Below are 17727 nucleotides of genomic sequence, written 5' to 3'. Positions count from 1 at the left end.
CAATGCCTTCACTAACACTTTGTGTTATTAGATAGATCTCCACTACCAGTCATGATTTCCCTACACTTGAGTGAGCCTTAGACATAATTGGACAACTATTGGTTGCTGCCAAGATATGATTGTCACTATCACATCTTAGGGATCAACATTGCTCATCATTGCCGTGGTTCATAAGCTTATCAGCTAACTGGTACTACCTTTTGCTTCCCACTTTGTTCAGCTTGCACAGCCTCTTTGGTGACTACGAAAGTCACTCCTTTAGAAAGATAATTTCAGGTGAAATCAGCTAAGATCCTCTAAGTTCTCTGTCTGGAGTGTGTTTATAGTACATCTTTTATACAGAAAGTTCTGTTCTTTTGAAAGGAATAATTTCTTTTTTTCATTTAAAAAAGAAAGTAAGAATTTCACACAAAGTATTGTAATCATATTCACATCTAACTACTACTCTAACTCCTGCCAGATCCATACCCCACTTTGTTACCCCACAAACTTGGTGTCTGTTTTTTTATTACCCCACTGGCTTCAGGTTATTTGGTCCATATACTTCTGGGTTGGAGCCTACCAGGAGGAATACCCTTAGAGATAACTGACTTTCTCTCCTCAAGAAACTATTAGCTGTTCATAGCTCCTAGGTTGGAAGACCAGGGACTTGTGAGCCCCATTCCATTCTATGTTGGAATAATGACTGGATTGGTATTATTTGCATCCTATACAGAAAACTCCATTGCTATGAGCTTATGAATTCTGAGATCCTGTCATGTCCAAATGCTTTTTTTCTCTGCTCTTCCCTGATTGGTGACTTTTACAATCTTTCTGCTTTTGTCTTCCTTGACCAGTTGAGAGTTTCTGCCTTTTCACTGAAAACAGAAACTTTCTCTAAAGAGATATGAGAGTTGCACTAACATGGATACAGCCATGCAAATTGAGGAGGTGGTTTTATTCTGTGTCCAGTTTGTAGAATAATAGAGAGTGAGCTCTCCATCCTGGACACACTTAGTGGGCCACGTGGCTTTAAATCCAAGCAGAGGTATTATAGGCCTTTACAATTTTCAGACCATTAGTGGATCCATGGGCATCTTATTATTCATGGACATCTTAGCTGTGTCCAGGTTCTACTTATTAGGACTAGAGCATCTATGAATACAGATGGGCACATTATCTATGTGATCATATAACATATCTATTTCTCATTTTCTGAAGAACAACCACATTGGTCTCCACAGCAAATGCACCAATTGCTCTTCCACAAGTAAAGCAGGAAGGTTCCCTGCCCCCGACATCCACTGGCTTTTATTTTCTTAATATTAGCCATTCCGCATGAATTAAGGTTAAAAATCTCAGAGTAGTTTTAATTTGCACTACCTTAATGGTTGTACTGGTTAGTTTTGTGTCAACTTGACACAGCTGGAGTTATCACAAAGGACCTTCAGTTGAGGAACTGCCTCCATGAGATCCAACTGTAAGGCATTTTCTCAATTAGTGATCAAGGGGAAAAGGCCCCTTGTGGGTGGAACCATCTCTGGGCTGGTAGTCTTGGTTCTATAAGAGAGCAGGCTGAGCAAGGCAGGGGAGGCAAGCCAGTAAAGAACATCCCTCCATGGCCTCTGCATCAGCTCCTGCTTTCTGACCTGCTTGAGTTCCAGTCCTGACTTCCTTTGGTGATGAACAGCAGTATGGAAGTGTAAGCTGAATAAACCCTTTCCTCCCCAACTTGCTTCTTGGTCATGATGTTTGTGCAGGAATAGAAACCCTGACTAAGACAATGGTTAAGGATGGCACACCGTTTTTAAAGTATTTTTTATCCATTTGCATTTCTTCTGAGAACCCTCTATTCAGTTCCATTGCTCATTTTTCAATTTTGTTGTTTCAGCTTTCATAATGCCATGTATGTTCTAAATATTAATCATCTGTCAGATCTATAGACTGTAAAGATTTTTTCCCAATCTATAGGCTGCCTCTTCAGTCAGTTAACAGTTTTCCTTTGCAGTACAGAAACTTTATAATATCATGTAGTTCCACTTGCTGGGATTTTATCTTATTTCCTGAGCAACGAGTCCTATTCAAAATTTTTTAGCTGAGCATATTCTCTACAGTGTACTCAGTATATTTGGGTCTCTTTCTTGTGGAAGCTTAGAGTTACAGATCTAACATTGAGATTTTAATCCATTTGGAACGTATTTCCATGCAAAGAGAAGAATCAAGTTTCATTCTCCTACATGTTAATATCTAGTTTCCCAACACTATCTTTTCAGATGCTATGTATTCTTCAGTGAATATTTTCAGAATATAATGAAAAATTGGGTGGCTACAGGTACATGGACTTTTATCTGGGCCCTCAATCCTGTTGCATTGATTGATATTGTCTGTATCTGTACTGGTATCATTCTGATTTTGCAGTTTTGCCTGCATAGAACAACTTGAAATTGGATCTGATGCCCTGTCCAGTGACGTTTGGTTGTCAGGGTGGTTTTAAATGATTTGCAAGCCATCAAATGGTGCTAAGTGAGGATGAAATGCTCTAAAACATCTGAAGAATCAGAATGGTTACTCAACACTACCTGTGAGTCAAGGAGAAGTGGGTTTAGGATAGTGCATGGTGGCCTACAGGATGAAACAGGTTAGTGGAAGAGGACTTTTTGGAGGAAAGGAGCAACTTGAAAAGACATCTGAGAATGAATTAACCTGAATCCTCTTTGGAACATTAAAAGGGAAATATGGATATCAGATCTATGATAATCAGAACCTATTTCCAAGTTGTAAGACAGCCCAGACTATCTATGTATAGAGACAATATATCAATTTTTATCATTGTATCTTGAGCTTCAAATACGTAAATAATTTCCAATAAATATCTGCTTCAGAGACAAGATGGCATGAGCAGGCAAACCTGGTGCTCACTTTGAAGAACTGCAAGAAAATCAGGAAGAGAAGAATCAACACTCTTGGTTGTCAACTCAATAAGCATAAGACATATAAATGTATTGATGTGTTGTATCAATAATCTGAGACTTAAAGTCTACACATCACTGAAGTATGAAAATATTTCATGGTGGTCCTTTAAAAGGGGCATTTAGGGAAGTAAAGATTAGAACTACTTAGTACTGGCAGTTCTTTTCCCTTGATATGAAGTTAGAAAAGACTTCCAGGCACAGCAGTGGATTTCCTAGCTTTAGAACAATATCCAAATAAGCTGCTCAAATTGTCTTCCCTGTTTTGAGTTATTCATTATCTACTACTGAAGAAAAATTAAATACCAGTTCCCTCTCAAGGAAGGAACAACTGCCCTGGAATCCAACCATTCAGGCAGCAGATAAAGGCAGATCATTAAGTCAAGGCTGCAAAGAGAGATCTTATCTCAGAAGAAGAAAAAGATAAAGAGTGGAAGAGAAAAAACAGAGAAAAAGAAAAAGAAAGGAAAACCAGGTAGATAGGGCTGTGGATAGCTCAGCAGGTGAAAACACATGCTGCCAAACCTGTGGACCAAATTTCTATCCCACATGGTAGAACGACATGTTGTTCTCTGGCCCCTACAAACTTACTATGGCACATGCACAAACATAAATATATACACACATACATACATATACATACATACATACATACATACATACATACATACATACATACATACATACATATTAAAGGCAAAAAATAAAAAGGTACTCACCACCTCTACTCAGTTCTATGGACAGAGTCCGGTTACCAGTCAAATGAGAGACAACACAGGACACAACAGACACATTGTTCTGCTCCCAGTGGCACGTGCTCCTGACAGTCACGGTGCCATTGCTGTGTGATTCACTCTTAGTGACACAGTCCCCATCTGGAGTCCAAGAGATCTGTGCAGCAGGCTTGCCTGCCATTGCCTCACAAACTGCAGATCTGTTTTTCCCTGGAAAGTAGGTTACCTCGGGGGGCACTGGAGAGATGGAAAGGAAATAAAGATTCAGTCTTGTCACAATCACAAGGACATTTTTTCTAACTAAAACTGGTGACCTGAAATAGCAACATATGTGACACTGTCACTTACCCAGCACTTGAAGGTCATAGACTCTTTCAAAATTCCCTTCAGGTGTTACCATCTCACAGAAGTAATTCCCCTCATGCTGGAGGGCCACTGCACTGATCTGAAGTTCAGGACTGTGGTCAGGTGTGGAGGCCCAGGTGATGTTCCTGCCCAAGCAGTTGGTTTCATTGGTCTTTGTATCTACTTTGTATAGCATTGTGCAGGAAGGCAGGTCTCTGTGCTTTATTATCCATGTGATTAATACTGCTTTTGTCGGTGAAGTAGAAAAGCAGCAGAGCAGAGCCTTTGAACCCATCTGTACAGACACTGTCGTGTTAACTGGATACACAGAGAAAACGAAAGAGAAAAAGTAACCTTGTGAGTTAGGTCTATCCACAGTAACTTATATGAAGTTACACTAGAACAATGCCTGACTAATGGAAGTATTACAGCAATAGTAGATTTGCCTCACATTTCTTTGTTTCTGTATCTTCAAACTATCAGAATTAAATATGTTATTCATCTTCTAAAGTAAAGGTTCGAGCATATGGGCTACGCACATCTTGCACCATAAATCCTCACATTGCTTGTACACTGACGTAAATCATCCATGATGGATACAAGTTTGCTGTGTGGTGAATCCTCAACAAAATTACCTGTCACAATCACTTGTGACAAAAGTCAGCCATGTCATCGCTTTAACAGGAACAGAACTTGATGGGAATAAACCATGCTTATGATAAACACTGCATTAACATCTCTACTTCCCGATTTCAATATCACTTGTCTCTTTGGGGAACTCAAGTCCTCACAAGTCAAATCTAAATAAAGCTCAACTAATCCAAGAAAGAAATTCTTAACACAGACCTACCACAGTCTTTTCATCACTCACTCTGAGGTGGTAAAGGTTTAGAGGCAAGGGTTCAGGGTCCCTCACACCATAACACTACATCACTAGACTCTGCTACTCATCCTAAATCTGTCCAGCAGCCAAGGCATTAGTTACTGTTTCTAAGCAAGGTCAACTCTCCATTCCCACAAGATAAGCAAGAATATTACCTACTGTCACAGGACCTGGACTGTTGTTCTGTGTTGTTTGAATCTTATCAGCACAACTTGACCCTACAAAATATTTAAATACGAGTGCTTAAATATGTAAATGATTGTAAGCAGGAATTCAAACTTTTCTCATCACTGATATGCCAACATCTTCAAAATTACATTTGTAAGATACTAATCAGTTGTTTCCCATTCATGAGTAACTTTATTTTGCCAAATAGTTTACAGTAGCCATGCCTTACTTCTTCAAGCCCCTTGTCAGGTCCACTGTAGACATACCACATAAGCTGACTTCATTAAACTCCATTCTCCAGATCTAATCCCCTAAGCAAAGTTATTTGGACCAATAATGAACACTTCCCGCAGATGAAGAAACAGAGCCATTGTCCAAAAACTATAGAAACAGAATCACAAAGGGTTCATCCTCTTGCTTTCTTCCAGCTGTTCTACCTAGTGACTGAACAGCAGAAATGAAGCCAAGCAGGATAGGAGAGAGATGAGTGCCCTTTCCTCTTTCTTTAATTCCTTGAGTTCTGCAGAATTGTTCACAGTTATAATTGTCCAAAACCAGGCATGGTTGCACAGACAGGGGAGACAGGAGAATTATGATGTCAGAGCAGCTGACTATATCTTGAATTTTGAGCCACCCTGGACTACATACACTGCTTTATGAGGAAAAAATCATAATTATCAGCTTCTGAAATTAACCTATAATAATTCCATGCTTCCCAGGCAACAATTAAAGACACAGGAGGGAAAAAGATAGAATTGTTTGTTATCTTGAGGTACCTACACTATTATGAAGTGCTTTTGTGCTTTTAATATTAAAATTGGACTAATTATATATGTATATTTCAAACACAAACAAAAGAACACCTATGCTAAATATCAGCAGAGACAACAAAAGTACAGAAAATCTTCAATTAAGAAGATAAAAAGATAAAACAACAACAAAAATCTGTGATAAGCTGGAAAGAGGATGCAGTCAGAAGACATGCTTTTAAGCAGAGTAAGCCCAGTACAGTGAGATGAGAGACCCATGGTATTACCTGTGAAAGCAAAGTGAACCCAAGACCTGAAAACAGAACTGGGATTGCAGTGGACTGGGAAGGGTGAGGGGAGGAGGAGGGGCTGATGATGGAGGAAGACATTTCTTCTTTCTTTACTTTCTTCAGAATAGAGGGTGCATTATAAACCACAAAGTTATGGCTGCTTGATTTTAATTGAAAATAGATTCCTTCATAAAATAGACTATAATTGTGGTTTGCCTTCTCTAACTCTTCCTAGTCCTCCATGCCTGCCCAAATCCATATCCTTTCTTGTTTCCTCTCATTAGAAAACAAATAGCAGATATCTAAAAATAATAATAAAATAAGATAAACTAAAAACAAATGGGGGGCAAAAGAAAGAAAAAAACCACAAGGAACACATATAGACCCCCAGACACACATTCTCATGCACCGAAATACCATAAAAACAACAAACCAGAAAGTGTAATGGATAATAAAGACCTGTAAAGGACAAAATGCCCAGACAGAGCATTATGACACAAAATGCCCCCCAAAATATCATTGATCCCATTTTGTGTTGAGCATCTATTGCTGGCATGTTACCTGCCCTTAAGTGTAGTTGCATACTCATTGAGACTCCTTTCTTTTGTGAGCAGTTATCAATTGGAGATAGCTTCTGGGTTAGAATAGGGCCTCTGTCCAGTTTTCCTGTCCAGTGGTGACTGGGACTCCATCTGGTTTAAACCTGTGCCTAGAAGGCCTTATTTCCTTGGTATCTTCCATCCCCACTGGCTCTTAATATTTTTCTGTCCTCTCTTCAGCAGACTTCCCCGAGCCCTTGAAAGAGCGATTTGATGGAGAAATCCCATTTAGAAATGTTACCTTTTTCCTATGGTAGTATGTAGAGTACCTTCCAGTACCATAAACAATAGTCAGTAGGGATGAAGTGACTAGGTAGGCAGCAGCCCAACTTCTCCATGCTCCCTGAGGTACATAGGTTTTGTCTTCCGCAATAGAGCCTGACCATCATTTTGTGGAGATGAACCACCTGATTTTTAACAAAGATGCTAAAATATATGCATTGGAGGAAGGTAACCGTAACAAATCATACTATGAAAATTGGATGTCCATATGTAGATGAATGAGAACAGATTCCTATCTCTCATTCATATAGGAATAAATTCCAAATGGACCAAAGACATTAATATGAGACGTAAACCTCCTGATGCTATTAGAGGTAAAAGTGGAAGAAACACTCAAGGTATAGCAGTAAACAAGACTTAGTAACTTAGGAAATATTCATTCAAGATATGTCAATATACAAATGTGGTAGTCACTCAGGAAATAAGGCCAACAATTGGCAAAAGATTTAAGTTAAGAAGTTTCTGTACAGCAAAGGAAACAACTGAGTTAAAAGACAGCCTACTGTATGGGAGAGAAACCTTTACTAACTATATATCTGATAGCAGACAAATAGACAGGATATACAAAAGATTCAATAAAGTAACAAAAAATCAAATAGTCCAATTAACAAATTAGTTAATGAAAGGAGTACACAGTTCTCAAAAATGAGTAGAAATGAACAATGAACACATAAAAACTGTTTATTACTAGCCATCAGAGAAATGCAAATTAAAAATATGAGATTAAATTTCACATTACTCAGAAAACAATTACAGGCTGAAGGTAGGGAAGGTAGGGAGAAATAATGTAATAACATTTTAATCAAATAAAAATTTTACTTAAACAAAAAGGGAAGTATAACAATCACAATACATGTAAATAATGATATAGAAAAGGGTGCCCTTGCACATTGCTGAGAAGAATGTAAATTACTCCCTTCCCCCTCTGCACCCCTTCCCTCCACAATGGGCAAAGAGACACCTTCACAACAGTGTTGTTCTTCTATTAGTCAGGGGCAGAGGAGATGGCAGTCTTTTGTTCATCATAGGTTGATGCCTGACATGGTGGCTAATGCTGTCTTATGTCTAGCATTCATAAAAATCAAATCCAAACAAATCCAAGAGTGACAGCACAGGAGGAGGAAGACAGACAGACCTGTGGACCACCATGCCACCCACGGACCTACCTTCCAGCACACAGCACGGGCAGACAATGGACACCTACCTGCTTGCTGGCATACCAGGCAGCATGGATGGAGAATGTCACCCAGGGGCCTGCCAGCCTGTAGTGCAAGTATCACAATGTGCAAGTATCACAATGAGGTGGTCAGATGGAGGAGAAAGAGGAGAGGATCAACCTGAGCATCATGAAGAGATGGAACTGGAAACTTGAGCATGGAGTTGAGCAGCCTGTTGTGAGTGGCCAGCCTTGCTACCTGAGACCAGGGTGAGGTCTCAGCCTAAGCTGCCACTAAGGGCCATGGCTGAGTCTGTGGCTATGCAGCAGGGCTGAGTTAGGAGTACATATCAATGTACATGGCTCATATTACTACTAGAGAACACTGGGATGTCCATGCTCTAGGCAGCCATTAGGGACCATCTGGATGTCCAGGTACTGTGAACAACTGACTCTGCCCCTCACTGGCTGCATTGCTCTGAAATGCAGCTGTTTAGAGCTGGCGTAAACAGCACTTGGGGGAGAGCAGACCCTGCACCTCACCCAGGCAACCCAGTGGAGCTGGTCCTGGTGGCATGACTGTGGGAGAGCTGACCGTACCACTTGTCTGCCATGAAGTGTCATTGATACAGAGGTGGTGCTCTCCACCTCTGCACCCTGCCTCCTCCAGCAGTCAGGAAGGCTGCCCCCAGGGTCATGAGCTCAGGAGATCTTGCACTGGCCCTTACCAGCTACAGAACTTGGGATAACAGGCCTTTCATGTTGTCTGGGCAGCATAAATGAGCTGGCCCTGGTGGTTGTGGTGCAGATGAGCCAACTCTGAGAGTGACAGTGCAGGAGAGCTGGCCCCATCATACCTCTGACATGAGGTGGCCTTGGGGGCTGGGGAGTGTCTTTGCCCTCTCATTCCTTGCCACCTGAGACAGTCAAAAGAGCTGACCCCTCTGTCATGAGAGCAGGTGAGATGTCCCTGACCCTTGCAGCAGCATTTGGGAGAGTTGACCCTGCAACTCACCTGGGTAACACAGTAGAGCTGGCCTTGATAGTTAAGGCACAGGTGAGCCAGTCCTGAGGGTGTGAAAGGGGAGCTGGCCCAGCCCCTCACCTTCTGCAGCACTTGGGAGAGTGGGCACTTGACTGGGCAGTAGTGGAGCTGGCTCTGGAGGCCTGGGGGAGGGTAAGCTGACCCTGAGGGCATGAGAGCAGGAGAGATGACCCTGCTTCCTGCTGATAGCAGCATTGGGTGGCCTAGCTAGATCAGGACTGGAGACAGTCCCCTGTTGGTTTGGATAAGGGAGAGCCGGTGGGCTGACCAGATCAGTTGCCATCCAGGCCCAGATCCAGCACTCTGAATTAGCCCACTCCAAATCTATATCATGTACAAACACTTGAGATTAGTGATAGGGCCAGTCCTGCTGTTCTAATGCTGCAGAATCTCCATGACACAGGGCAACAACCGTATAACCAGGAAGAGTTCTGAAGAGGATCCAGTACTGATGGTGTCACAGAAGCCAGAGATCTCAACCCAGACCAATGACTCATTGCAATGAATATCTGCAAGTGAAGGTGTGTAGACAGAGGGACATACTGTGGGACACACTGTGACATACTAGAGCTTCCAAAATGAGATATTTATTTATTTACTTATTTCATCCAAAATGGGCTGCTTTGTTTTGCTGCTGCTGCTGGTTATAGTAGTGCTGGTGGTGGTGGTGGTGGTGGTGGTGGTGGTGGTAGTGGTGGTGGTGGTGGTGGTGGTGGTGTGTTTAATTTTGGAAGGGGGAGGTGCTAGGACAATGGGTGAACCTGAGAACACAGAAAAGTGAGGGCACTGGGGTGCATTATATGAAACTCACAATTAACCACAAAGAACATTTTTAAAAAGAATGTGAATTAGCTTCCATCGTATTAGCCAAAATTTAGAAAGCAACAAGAGATTCTTTAATAAATAAATAGCTACATACATTATGTTATATTTGGAAATGGCACTATAATTCAGTGCTTGAAAAAAAGCCATCGGAGTCAAGGATGTAGATGGAGTGCTTGCCTAGCATTCACAAAAGGCTTGAGTTCAATTCCAAGCCCTGCAAGAAACTGGACATGGTAACTTATACATGTAATTCCAGAAATCAGTGGTTAGAAGCCCAAGGATTAGAAGTTTACCAAAATTTAGCCAATGAAGTTCAAGAGTTTATAAAAAAAGAGTCATACAATACAACCAATGGGATTTGTCTCCGGGATGCAAGGCTGGTTCCACATTCAGTCACCCATCACACCAAAAGGCTAAGGGGGAAAGTCATTATCAGGAGATACTAACGAAGCATTTGACAAACTCTAACAGTCACCAACGAAGAACTCTCAGAAAACTATTCAGTCATGTTAAAAAAAAAACAGTTTTGAAAACTAGAAAGATTATTTGAATAAATACTTTATAAGAATAATGGAACTCAAATGACCAGTAGACACATGGTAAAGATTAATGACTCTAAAGGAATGCCAACCAAAACCCAATATTGATGGTCCTGGTGTGATAGGTCTCTTTCTAGTTTTCAAAACTGGTGAGCAAGATGTAAAGTAAATAAGTAAAATAAATTGAATTTTAAAAAAGAAAAGCATGTAAATAAGTACCAGTAATCATATAATAAGGAGCAGCTCTTTCAGGAACTTTTTTAGAGCAGACCAATTTAGAGAAAATTGCCTGGCACATACTATCGATTATATCTTTGAAAGCAAGGCAGACGGCTGAATCCAGATTCAGGGCACACTGAGGGCAGCACTCAGCAGATCCTTTCACCAGATTTGTTTCTATAGCTTTGTTCTGACATTCAACAAGATTAAATATGACTTATAAATGCAATGCAAATGTTTAACACAAGGAGGCACAAAATCACATCCAGGAATGATCCAGGGGACAAAATGTGCTTGAGGTACAAGCCCCCTGTCTTTCTTCCTGGACCCTCTCTCACGGTTCCCCTAGACATATGTCACCATGTGTCATTCTTTGGACTGTGTTCCCACAGGTAATTACTAGTGATAACGTAAGATACCTCATAATAACATCAAAAATTATTGAGACAAAAATATTACCTGCATAGACCAGGGGAGAGTGGAAGGAAGGAGAAGAGAGGAAAGAGCAAGAAAGAAACTAGAGTTTCATTAATAAGAGAAAAACAAAATATATCACTAGTAATTCTAAAAATTCTACAATGTTCCTCATTGCCATGATTAAATATATACCTAGTAATGAAACTTCAAACTACATGAAGCAAAATTCCACTAAATTAAAGAGACATGTTGACTGTTGCACGATCATTGATGGGAATTTAAACTCAGCTTCCTCAAAAATGAATAGAGCAATCAGAACACTAAAAATCATTATAGACAGAATATAGTAATAATGGTATTAATTATAATGACCAAACAGACATTTATAAAAACAGTTCCAATGTACATAATAGATAGTTTCAAGTGTCCTAGGTACAATTATCAAAGTTCATTATATACTGGATCACAAACCAAATCTCTACATTTAAGAAGGTTAGGGGGCCATTAAGATGGCTCAGCAGGAAATACAGCCAAGGCACAGGTGGAAAAGTCTGAGGACCTGATTTTGAATGCTATGAGTCACATACAAAAAGGTAACAACTCCTATAATTGTCTTCTGACCCACACACAAATGCTGTGTCAGGGGTGCATTCACATAGGCACACTCACACACATACAAATACACATGCAGAAATACATACACACACACTCAATACATATATAGTTTCTAAAACAAAACAAAAAGAGGAGGTTAAAATACTTTCATGCAAAAGTCTTTCAGGCTTTTCTTAATTGTTGAAAATGGGTTGGTAATGATAAACTTGAACTCAGACATACTAAATTTATACAACTTGAAGAAGAACATAGCTGGTATTTTTGTACTTGAAGAAATGTCAGTTTGCTTTTACATTGATCAGTCTGCTTAGGAACTATGGTTCTGGTGAGACAGAGCTAAGGCAGAGACCTCTAGCACTTTAGCCATCCTTATAAGGATTATTACAGATTCTGCTTCCCCCTCCTCCCACAAGCATTACTTCTTCTTTTTTTATTACATATTTTCCTCAATTACATTTCCAATGCTATCCCAAAAGTCCCCCATACCCTCCCCCCCACTCCCCTACCCACCCATTCCCACTTTTGGGCCCTGGCATTCCCCTGTACTGGGGCATATAAAGTTTGCGTGTCCAATGGGCCTCTCTTTCCAGTGATGGCTGACTAGGCCATCTTTTGATACATATGCAGCTAGAGACATGAGCTCCGGGGTACTGGTTAGTTCATAATGTTGTTGCACCTACAGAGTTGCAGATCTCTTTAGTTCCTTGGTTACTTTCTCTAACTCCTCCATTGGGGGCCCTGTGATCCATCCAATAGCTGACTGTGAGCATCCACTTCTGTGTTTGCTAGGCCCCGGCCTAGTCACACAAGAGACAGCTATATCAGGGTCCTTTCAGCAAACGACAAGCATTATTTCTAATGCTTTAAGAAAGACTCCATACTCTCTGGCAGCAATGCACAAACCAGCCTGCATCCAGACCATGGTATCCCCCTTTCCCTTTCAGCACAGGACTGCTCCCTCCTATCTAAGCTCGGTGCCTGCACTTTAACCTAGATCCAGATGCTTCTCTGTCTCTCTGTCTCTCTCTGTCTCTCTGTCTCTGTCTCTCTCTGTCTCTCTCTCTCTCTCTCTCTCTCTGTCTCTCTCTGTCTCTGTCTCTCTCTCTCTCTGTCTCTCTGTCTCTCCCTCAATTCAAGTCAACTGTAAAGATGAAGTAAGCCAGAAATCTACTACGGGATTTTTCAGGCAGTCTCTAATCTTCAAATTCATGATAAGAACTAATGGTCTCCTCAGTGGAATATTTGTAGAAAACTTGCTATCAATCAACTTAAAAGTAAATGGTAGAGTGTGAAATTGGTCCTACTAGCCTGAAACAAAGGAGAATGCCTATGATTCAAGGAATCAGGAGAGGCTGAGGCAGGAGGATTATCATCTCCAAAGTTAACCTCAAAAACAATTTCATCTCCTTAAGTTCTCAGAATGTCAGACTTACCAGACAAAAAAATATCGATGAAGATCAGCAAAGTCAAAGCCGGAGTCCTCCCCAGAGCGTGCATCTGGAGTGGAATCTAGTGAAACACAAATTGTAACCCCCTGGGTGGACTCGATGATTCCACCTTGCTCAGCGTTGTTTATGCTCAGTTCACCGATTTAGGAGTGACTTTTCTTCCTCATTTCTCTATCTTTATCTTCATCTCCAGTCTGCCTCAAGTTGGATGACTAAGCCTGCACAGGAAAAAAAGGCAGTGATGTTTGCTAAATGATAAAGAAAGAAGCCAAAGCATAACTCCTTCATTCTCTCACAGTATTAAAAGATTAAGATACAGTATATGGCAATTCCATTTTAAGGCAGTAATTTTTGAAGGGTAAATCGTATACTGGAAAATGAGCAAAACTTATGTATAAAGCTGATGAATCTGTACACATGAACTTGGACAAGCATTTCCCAAATTTCCAAACCAAGGTGCTGCCATTTTGTTTCTCAAAGCTCTCGCCATGCCTTTCCTTGATATTGCTTCTCAAGAAGCAAACATGGCTCTGACATCTATCAACATTTGTTCATTTTGTTGTTTAGTGAGCTGCACATAAATGAAATGCTTTACTGAGTTCATCAATGTATGCTAGCTTGGATTTACCAAAGAATATATGGTAACTTATCAGTTTCTCTGTTAATTTCAATTGCTCTATTTGTTGTCAAACATATATAAAGCTTCTATGATGATTATTGATTTTCACATACATTTTAGAGTCTATATGCACCCATTTTCTTGGGTACACATCTACAAATAAAAGGATAGTGTGAGGCTTTAGACAAATACTTCCTGTCGGGGGTTAATTTGCCTGCCTGCCATCTCCTTTTTATTTAAAATAGTGTACCAATACCAGAGAATGCAGCCTTTTAAAACATAAAGTCATCTCCTCTGCAGTTAGTTAAAATGAAACTATAGAGTGTTGGGACAGGTTGGGCTCTCTGCAGCCATATGATTATAAGAATGGGCATTTTCACGCCTGTAGAAAACTGTTCATGGGAAGCCAAAAGCAAAGACAGGGCTGTGCTTCTTCTGCGGGTTAAGAAACAACAGATATGTTCAGAAGAAAGAACATTGTCAGAGACCAGCTTCATCTTTCCTGCCTTATAAAATGTAGAGACTCTTGCAATGACACATGACAGCAGAAAGACACTGGGAGAGCTGAAATGCAGAACTTCACTTACAGCTCAAAGAAAGAGAAACCTGCTGTGCAGGGCCACACAGCCTTGCACCCAACAACAGAGAAAGAGCAAGCTGGAGGTGTGGAGGACAGCTGATGTGTGCAAAGCCAGGCAGGGTGAGTAGGCCTCCAGGATTGTAGAGTTTAAATAACCACACAGGTTACGTGGGGCGTGGTTCGCAAGGCAGGGTTATCTGTAGGATGTTACTTTTCCCCTTTTCATTAAAAATAGACTCTTTGCCAGGTGGTGGAAGTGGCACATGCCTTTGATTCCAGCACTCAGGAGACAGAATCAGATGAATCCCTGAGTTTGAGGCCAGCCTGGTCTACAGTGAAGAGTTCCATGATACCTAGGGCTACACAAAGAAACCCTGTTCTGAAGAACCAGAAATAAATAATAACAAATAAGTAGATAGATAGATAGATAGATAGATAGATAGATAGATAGATAGATAGATAGATAGATAGATAGATAAGAGACAGTCAGATTCTTTTCCTGTTGTTGTAAAATTATCCAGGGATTTCTATCCCATCTTGGAACAATCAGTTCCCACATAAAAGACACTAAAACCTTTATATTTATAGTGGCCTAAAGCTCTGGGCAAATATCAAACCTCTATGCTATTTTGTCTACTTCCCTTTTAATAACCCTGAGATATAACTTGCCACATATTGCCTGGGTCACTCTTATCCACTTGGCCAGCCCTCAAGGGCATTTTCTCATGATACATTTACCCCATGGTGACTTCTCTCTCTTCACCACTCCGCTCTCTCATCATCATCTCTGCTCAGAATCCAACTCCAGTGAACTGAAGCCCCACCTACTTCTCTTCTGCCCAGTTATAGGCTGTAGGCATCTTTATTGATAGCCTAGAAGCAGCAAGGTTACATAGCACCACTTCATGTACATGAGGCTCTCCACATCCCTGAGGCAATCAGAGACAGTATTTGGCATTACAATACCTAACAATAGACCAAACTTCAACATTTTCCCATACAATACATTCTGATTGCAGTTCCTCTTCCCTTTACTCCCTCGAGGTCCTCCCCACCTCCTCTCTCATCCAGAACAACTCCCTTTTTGTCTCTCACTAGAAAAGGTTTATAAGAGATAACAAAACAAAGCAATAAAATAAAATGATAAAATAAAATAATATATAACAAAATAAAATAAAACCAGCATATTGAGGCTGGATAAGGCACATCAAAAGAAGGAAAAGTCCTAATAGATGGCACAAGAATCAGAGACTTCCCTCATTCACATACCCAGGAGTTCCATAAAAACACTAAACTGAAAGCTATACTATATACACAAATGACCTGCTGCAGTTCCCTGTGGGCTTTGAGCTTGCTGCTCCCATCTCTGTGAGATCCTATGATCTTTGCTTAGTTGACTTAGAGGGCCCTTTTCTCCTGGTGCCCTTCACTCCCTCTGGATCTTATACTCTTTTCACATTCTCTTCGCATGAGATTCCCTGAGCTCTGCAGGGAGGGATTTAATAGAAATATTCCATTTAAAGCTGTGTGTTCCAGGGTGTTTGCTGTCTGTTCAGACCAGCCAGGTCTACATGCTCAGCAACCCTTGAGACTGGTAGCTGACATCTGGTCATCACTGTTGTCACCATCATTATGATGAATATATGGGATATTTTGAGAACTGTTACATGTGCAATAGAGAATTGAATTCTGCTCTTTGGGGAGGAATTATGTTTCTGTCTGTTGGTGATAATCGTTTTATACTGTTCTATATGCTTTTATTTGCCTGGTGATGTTTTATCCAGTTGTTTTAGCCATTACTAAAAGGTAAAATTCAAAACATCCACCTAATATTACTTCCTTTTAATACTACCCGCTGTCAGTTCATGCATTGAAGTTCTGTTCTGTTGTTGTTGTTGTTGTTGTTGCTATATGTGTGTATATGTACATATAATATATATATATATATATACAAGATCACAACATATAGGTTAGATATTCACCTTTTATCAGTATGAAACATCCTTTTTTGTCTCCTCATAATTTTTATTTTTTGCCTAAACATTACTTTGTCTGGTACAGGCCATAGTTAATTAGTTTTTTGGGGAAGGTTACTATTTACATAAATATATATTTCCATTCTTTCATTTGCAACTAAGTTGTATTTTGATCTAAAGTTATTCATTTATACACAGAACATAATTGGAACACATTTAGTGCCCCTCCCATTCTATTGACCTCTGACTTTAGCTAAAAAGTTTAATCAACAGCATGATTTAAGAGAGGAAAAACTAATTCTTGCTGCTTTTTCATTTGTGTTCCCTCTGTCTTATACATCAGTTGCATACATCTCAACTCCTTTTAGTTACTTTTTATTTCATTTTTTTTCTAATGTTATTTTCTCTCTCATTTCCCTTTTGGGGTTTTGGGTATGCTGAAGATTGTAAATAAAATTAAATTTATAGAGCTAGAGAGATGGCTCTGCTGTTAAGAACCCTAGCTACTATTGTAGAGGGCCCAGTTTCAGTTCACAGAACCCACAAAGCGGATCACAATCACCTATAACTCCAGTCACAGGGAATCTGACACACTCTCTTGGCCTCTGTGGGCACCAGTAACTATATGATCTATACATAATATATATGCAGGCAACATACATATGTATGTTTTAATTAGAAGATAAACCTTAATAGTATATATTTATAGCAAGCTAGTTTGTTCAATAGTCACAAAAGCCTCAGCTCCAGCATAAGTTCATCTTTTCTGCTCTTGTTCTTATTGTCACTAATAACTTATTACATGTGCACTGAGTTAACATAGACTTGCTGCTGTTTCTTTGCATAATTATCTTTTACTGGTACTTGTTTGTATATGTTTGCTGTCTTCACCAGTATTGCTATTTCTTCATTTCTGTATAAGTAACGGTCAGTGGGGAGTGTTTATCTGGAAATGTCTTGATTTCTTCTTCTTAATTTGGAAGAGTATGTTTTCTAGGTGAGGAACTACTGGTTTATGGTTTGTTCCCTGTGGCTCTCTACAGTCATCATCTTGCTGCCGTTCTGCCTTCGTGGCTCATGTTTATTATATAAAAGAACCTCATATGTGATGGGCTTCCCTCTGCAATACCTTCTAAGAGTCCCTCTGTCTTTGGGCAGTTTGGTTATCATGTAACATGGTGTGGATTTATTTGTGCTTATAATATATGGAGTTCCTTGAATTTGCTCAAATGTGAAAAGTCATGTCTTTCTCAAGCTTGAATTTTGTTTTCTTTTCTTCAAATGTCTTTC

The 17727-nt window shown here is 40.1% G+C and overlaps 1 protein-coding gene across 1 annotated transcript in view; it reads right to left on the bottom strand.

The window, feature by feature from the left end:
* The window catches only part of LOC110311921 (cell surface glycoprotein CD200 receptor 5-like), a 14390-nt gene extending 1079 nt beyond the window's left edge, over positions 1-13311 (bottom strand). The window contains exons 1-4 of the mRNA XM_085832256.1: positions 13248-13311; positions 5066-5128; positions 4031-4345; positions 3671-3919 (exon numbers count right to left, since the gene is read on the bottom strand). Of these exons, the coding sequence (XP_085688382.1) occupies positions 3671-3919; positions 4031-4345; positions 5066-5128; positions 13248-13311 (691 nt within the window). The remainder of the gene's footprint in view (positions 1-3670; positions 3920-4030; positions 4346-5065; positions 5129-13247) is intronic.
* Positions 13312-17727: the final 4416 nt, after the last annotated feature.

This window comes from Mus caroli, unplaced genomic scaffold (assembly GCF_978045245.1).
Source record: "Mus caroli unplaced genomic scaffold, Mus_caroli_1 scaffold_17, whole genome shotgun sequence".
Taxonomy (NCBI): Eukaryota; Metazoa; Chordata; class Mammalia; order Rodentia; family Muridae; genus Mus; species Mus caroli.
This window is presented reverse-complemented; position numbering and strand designations above follow the sequence as displayed.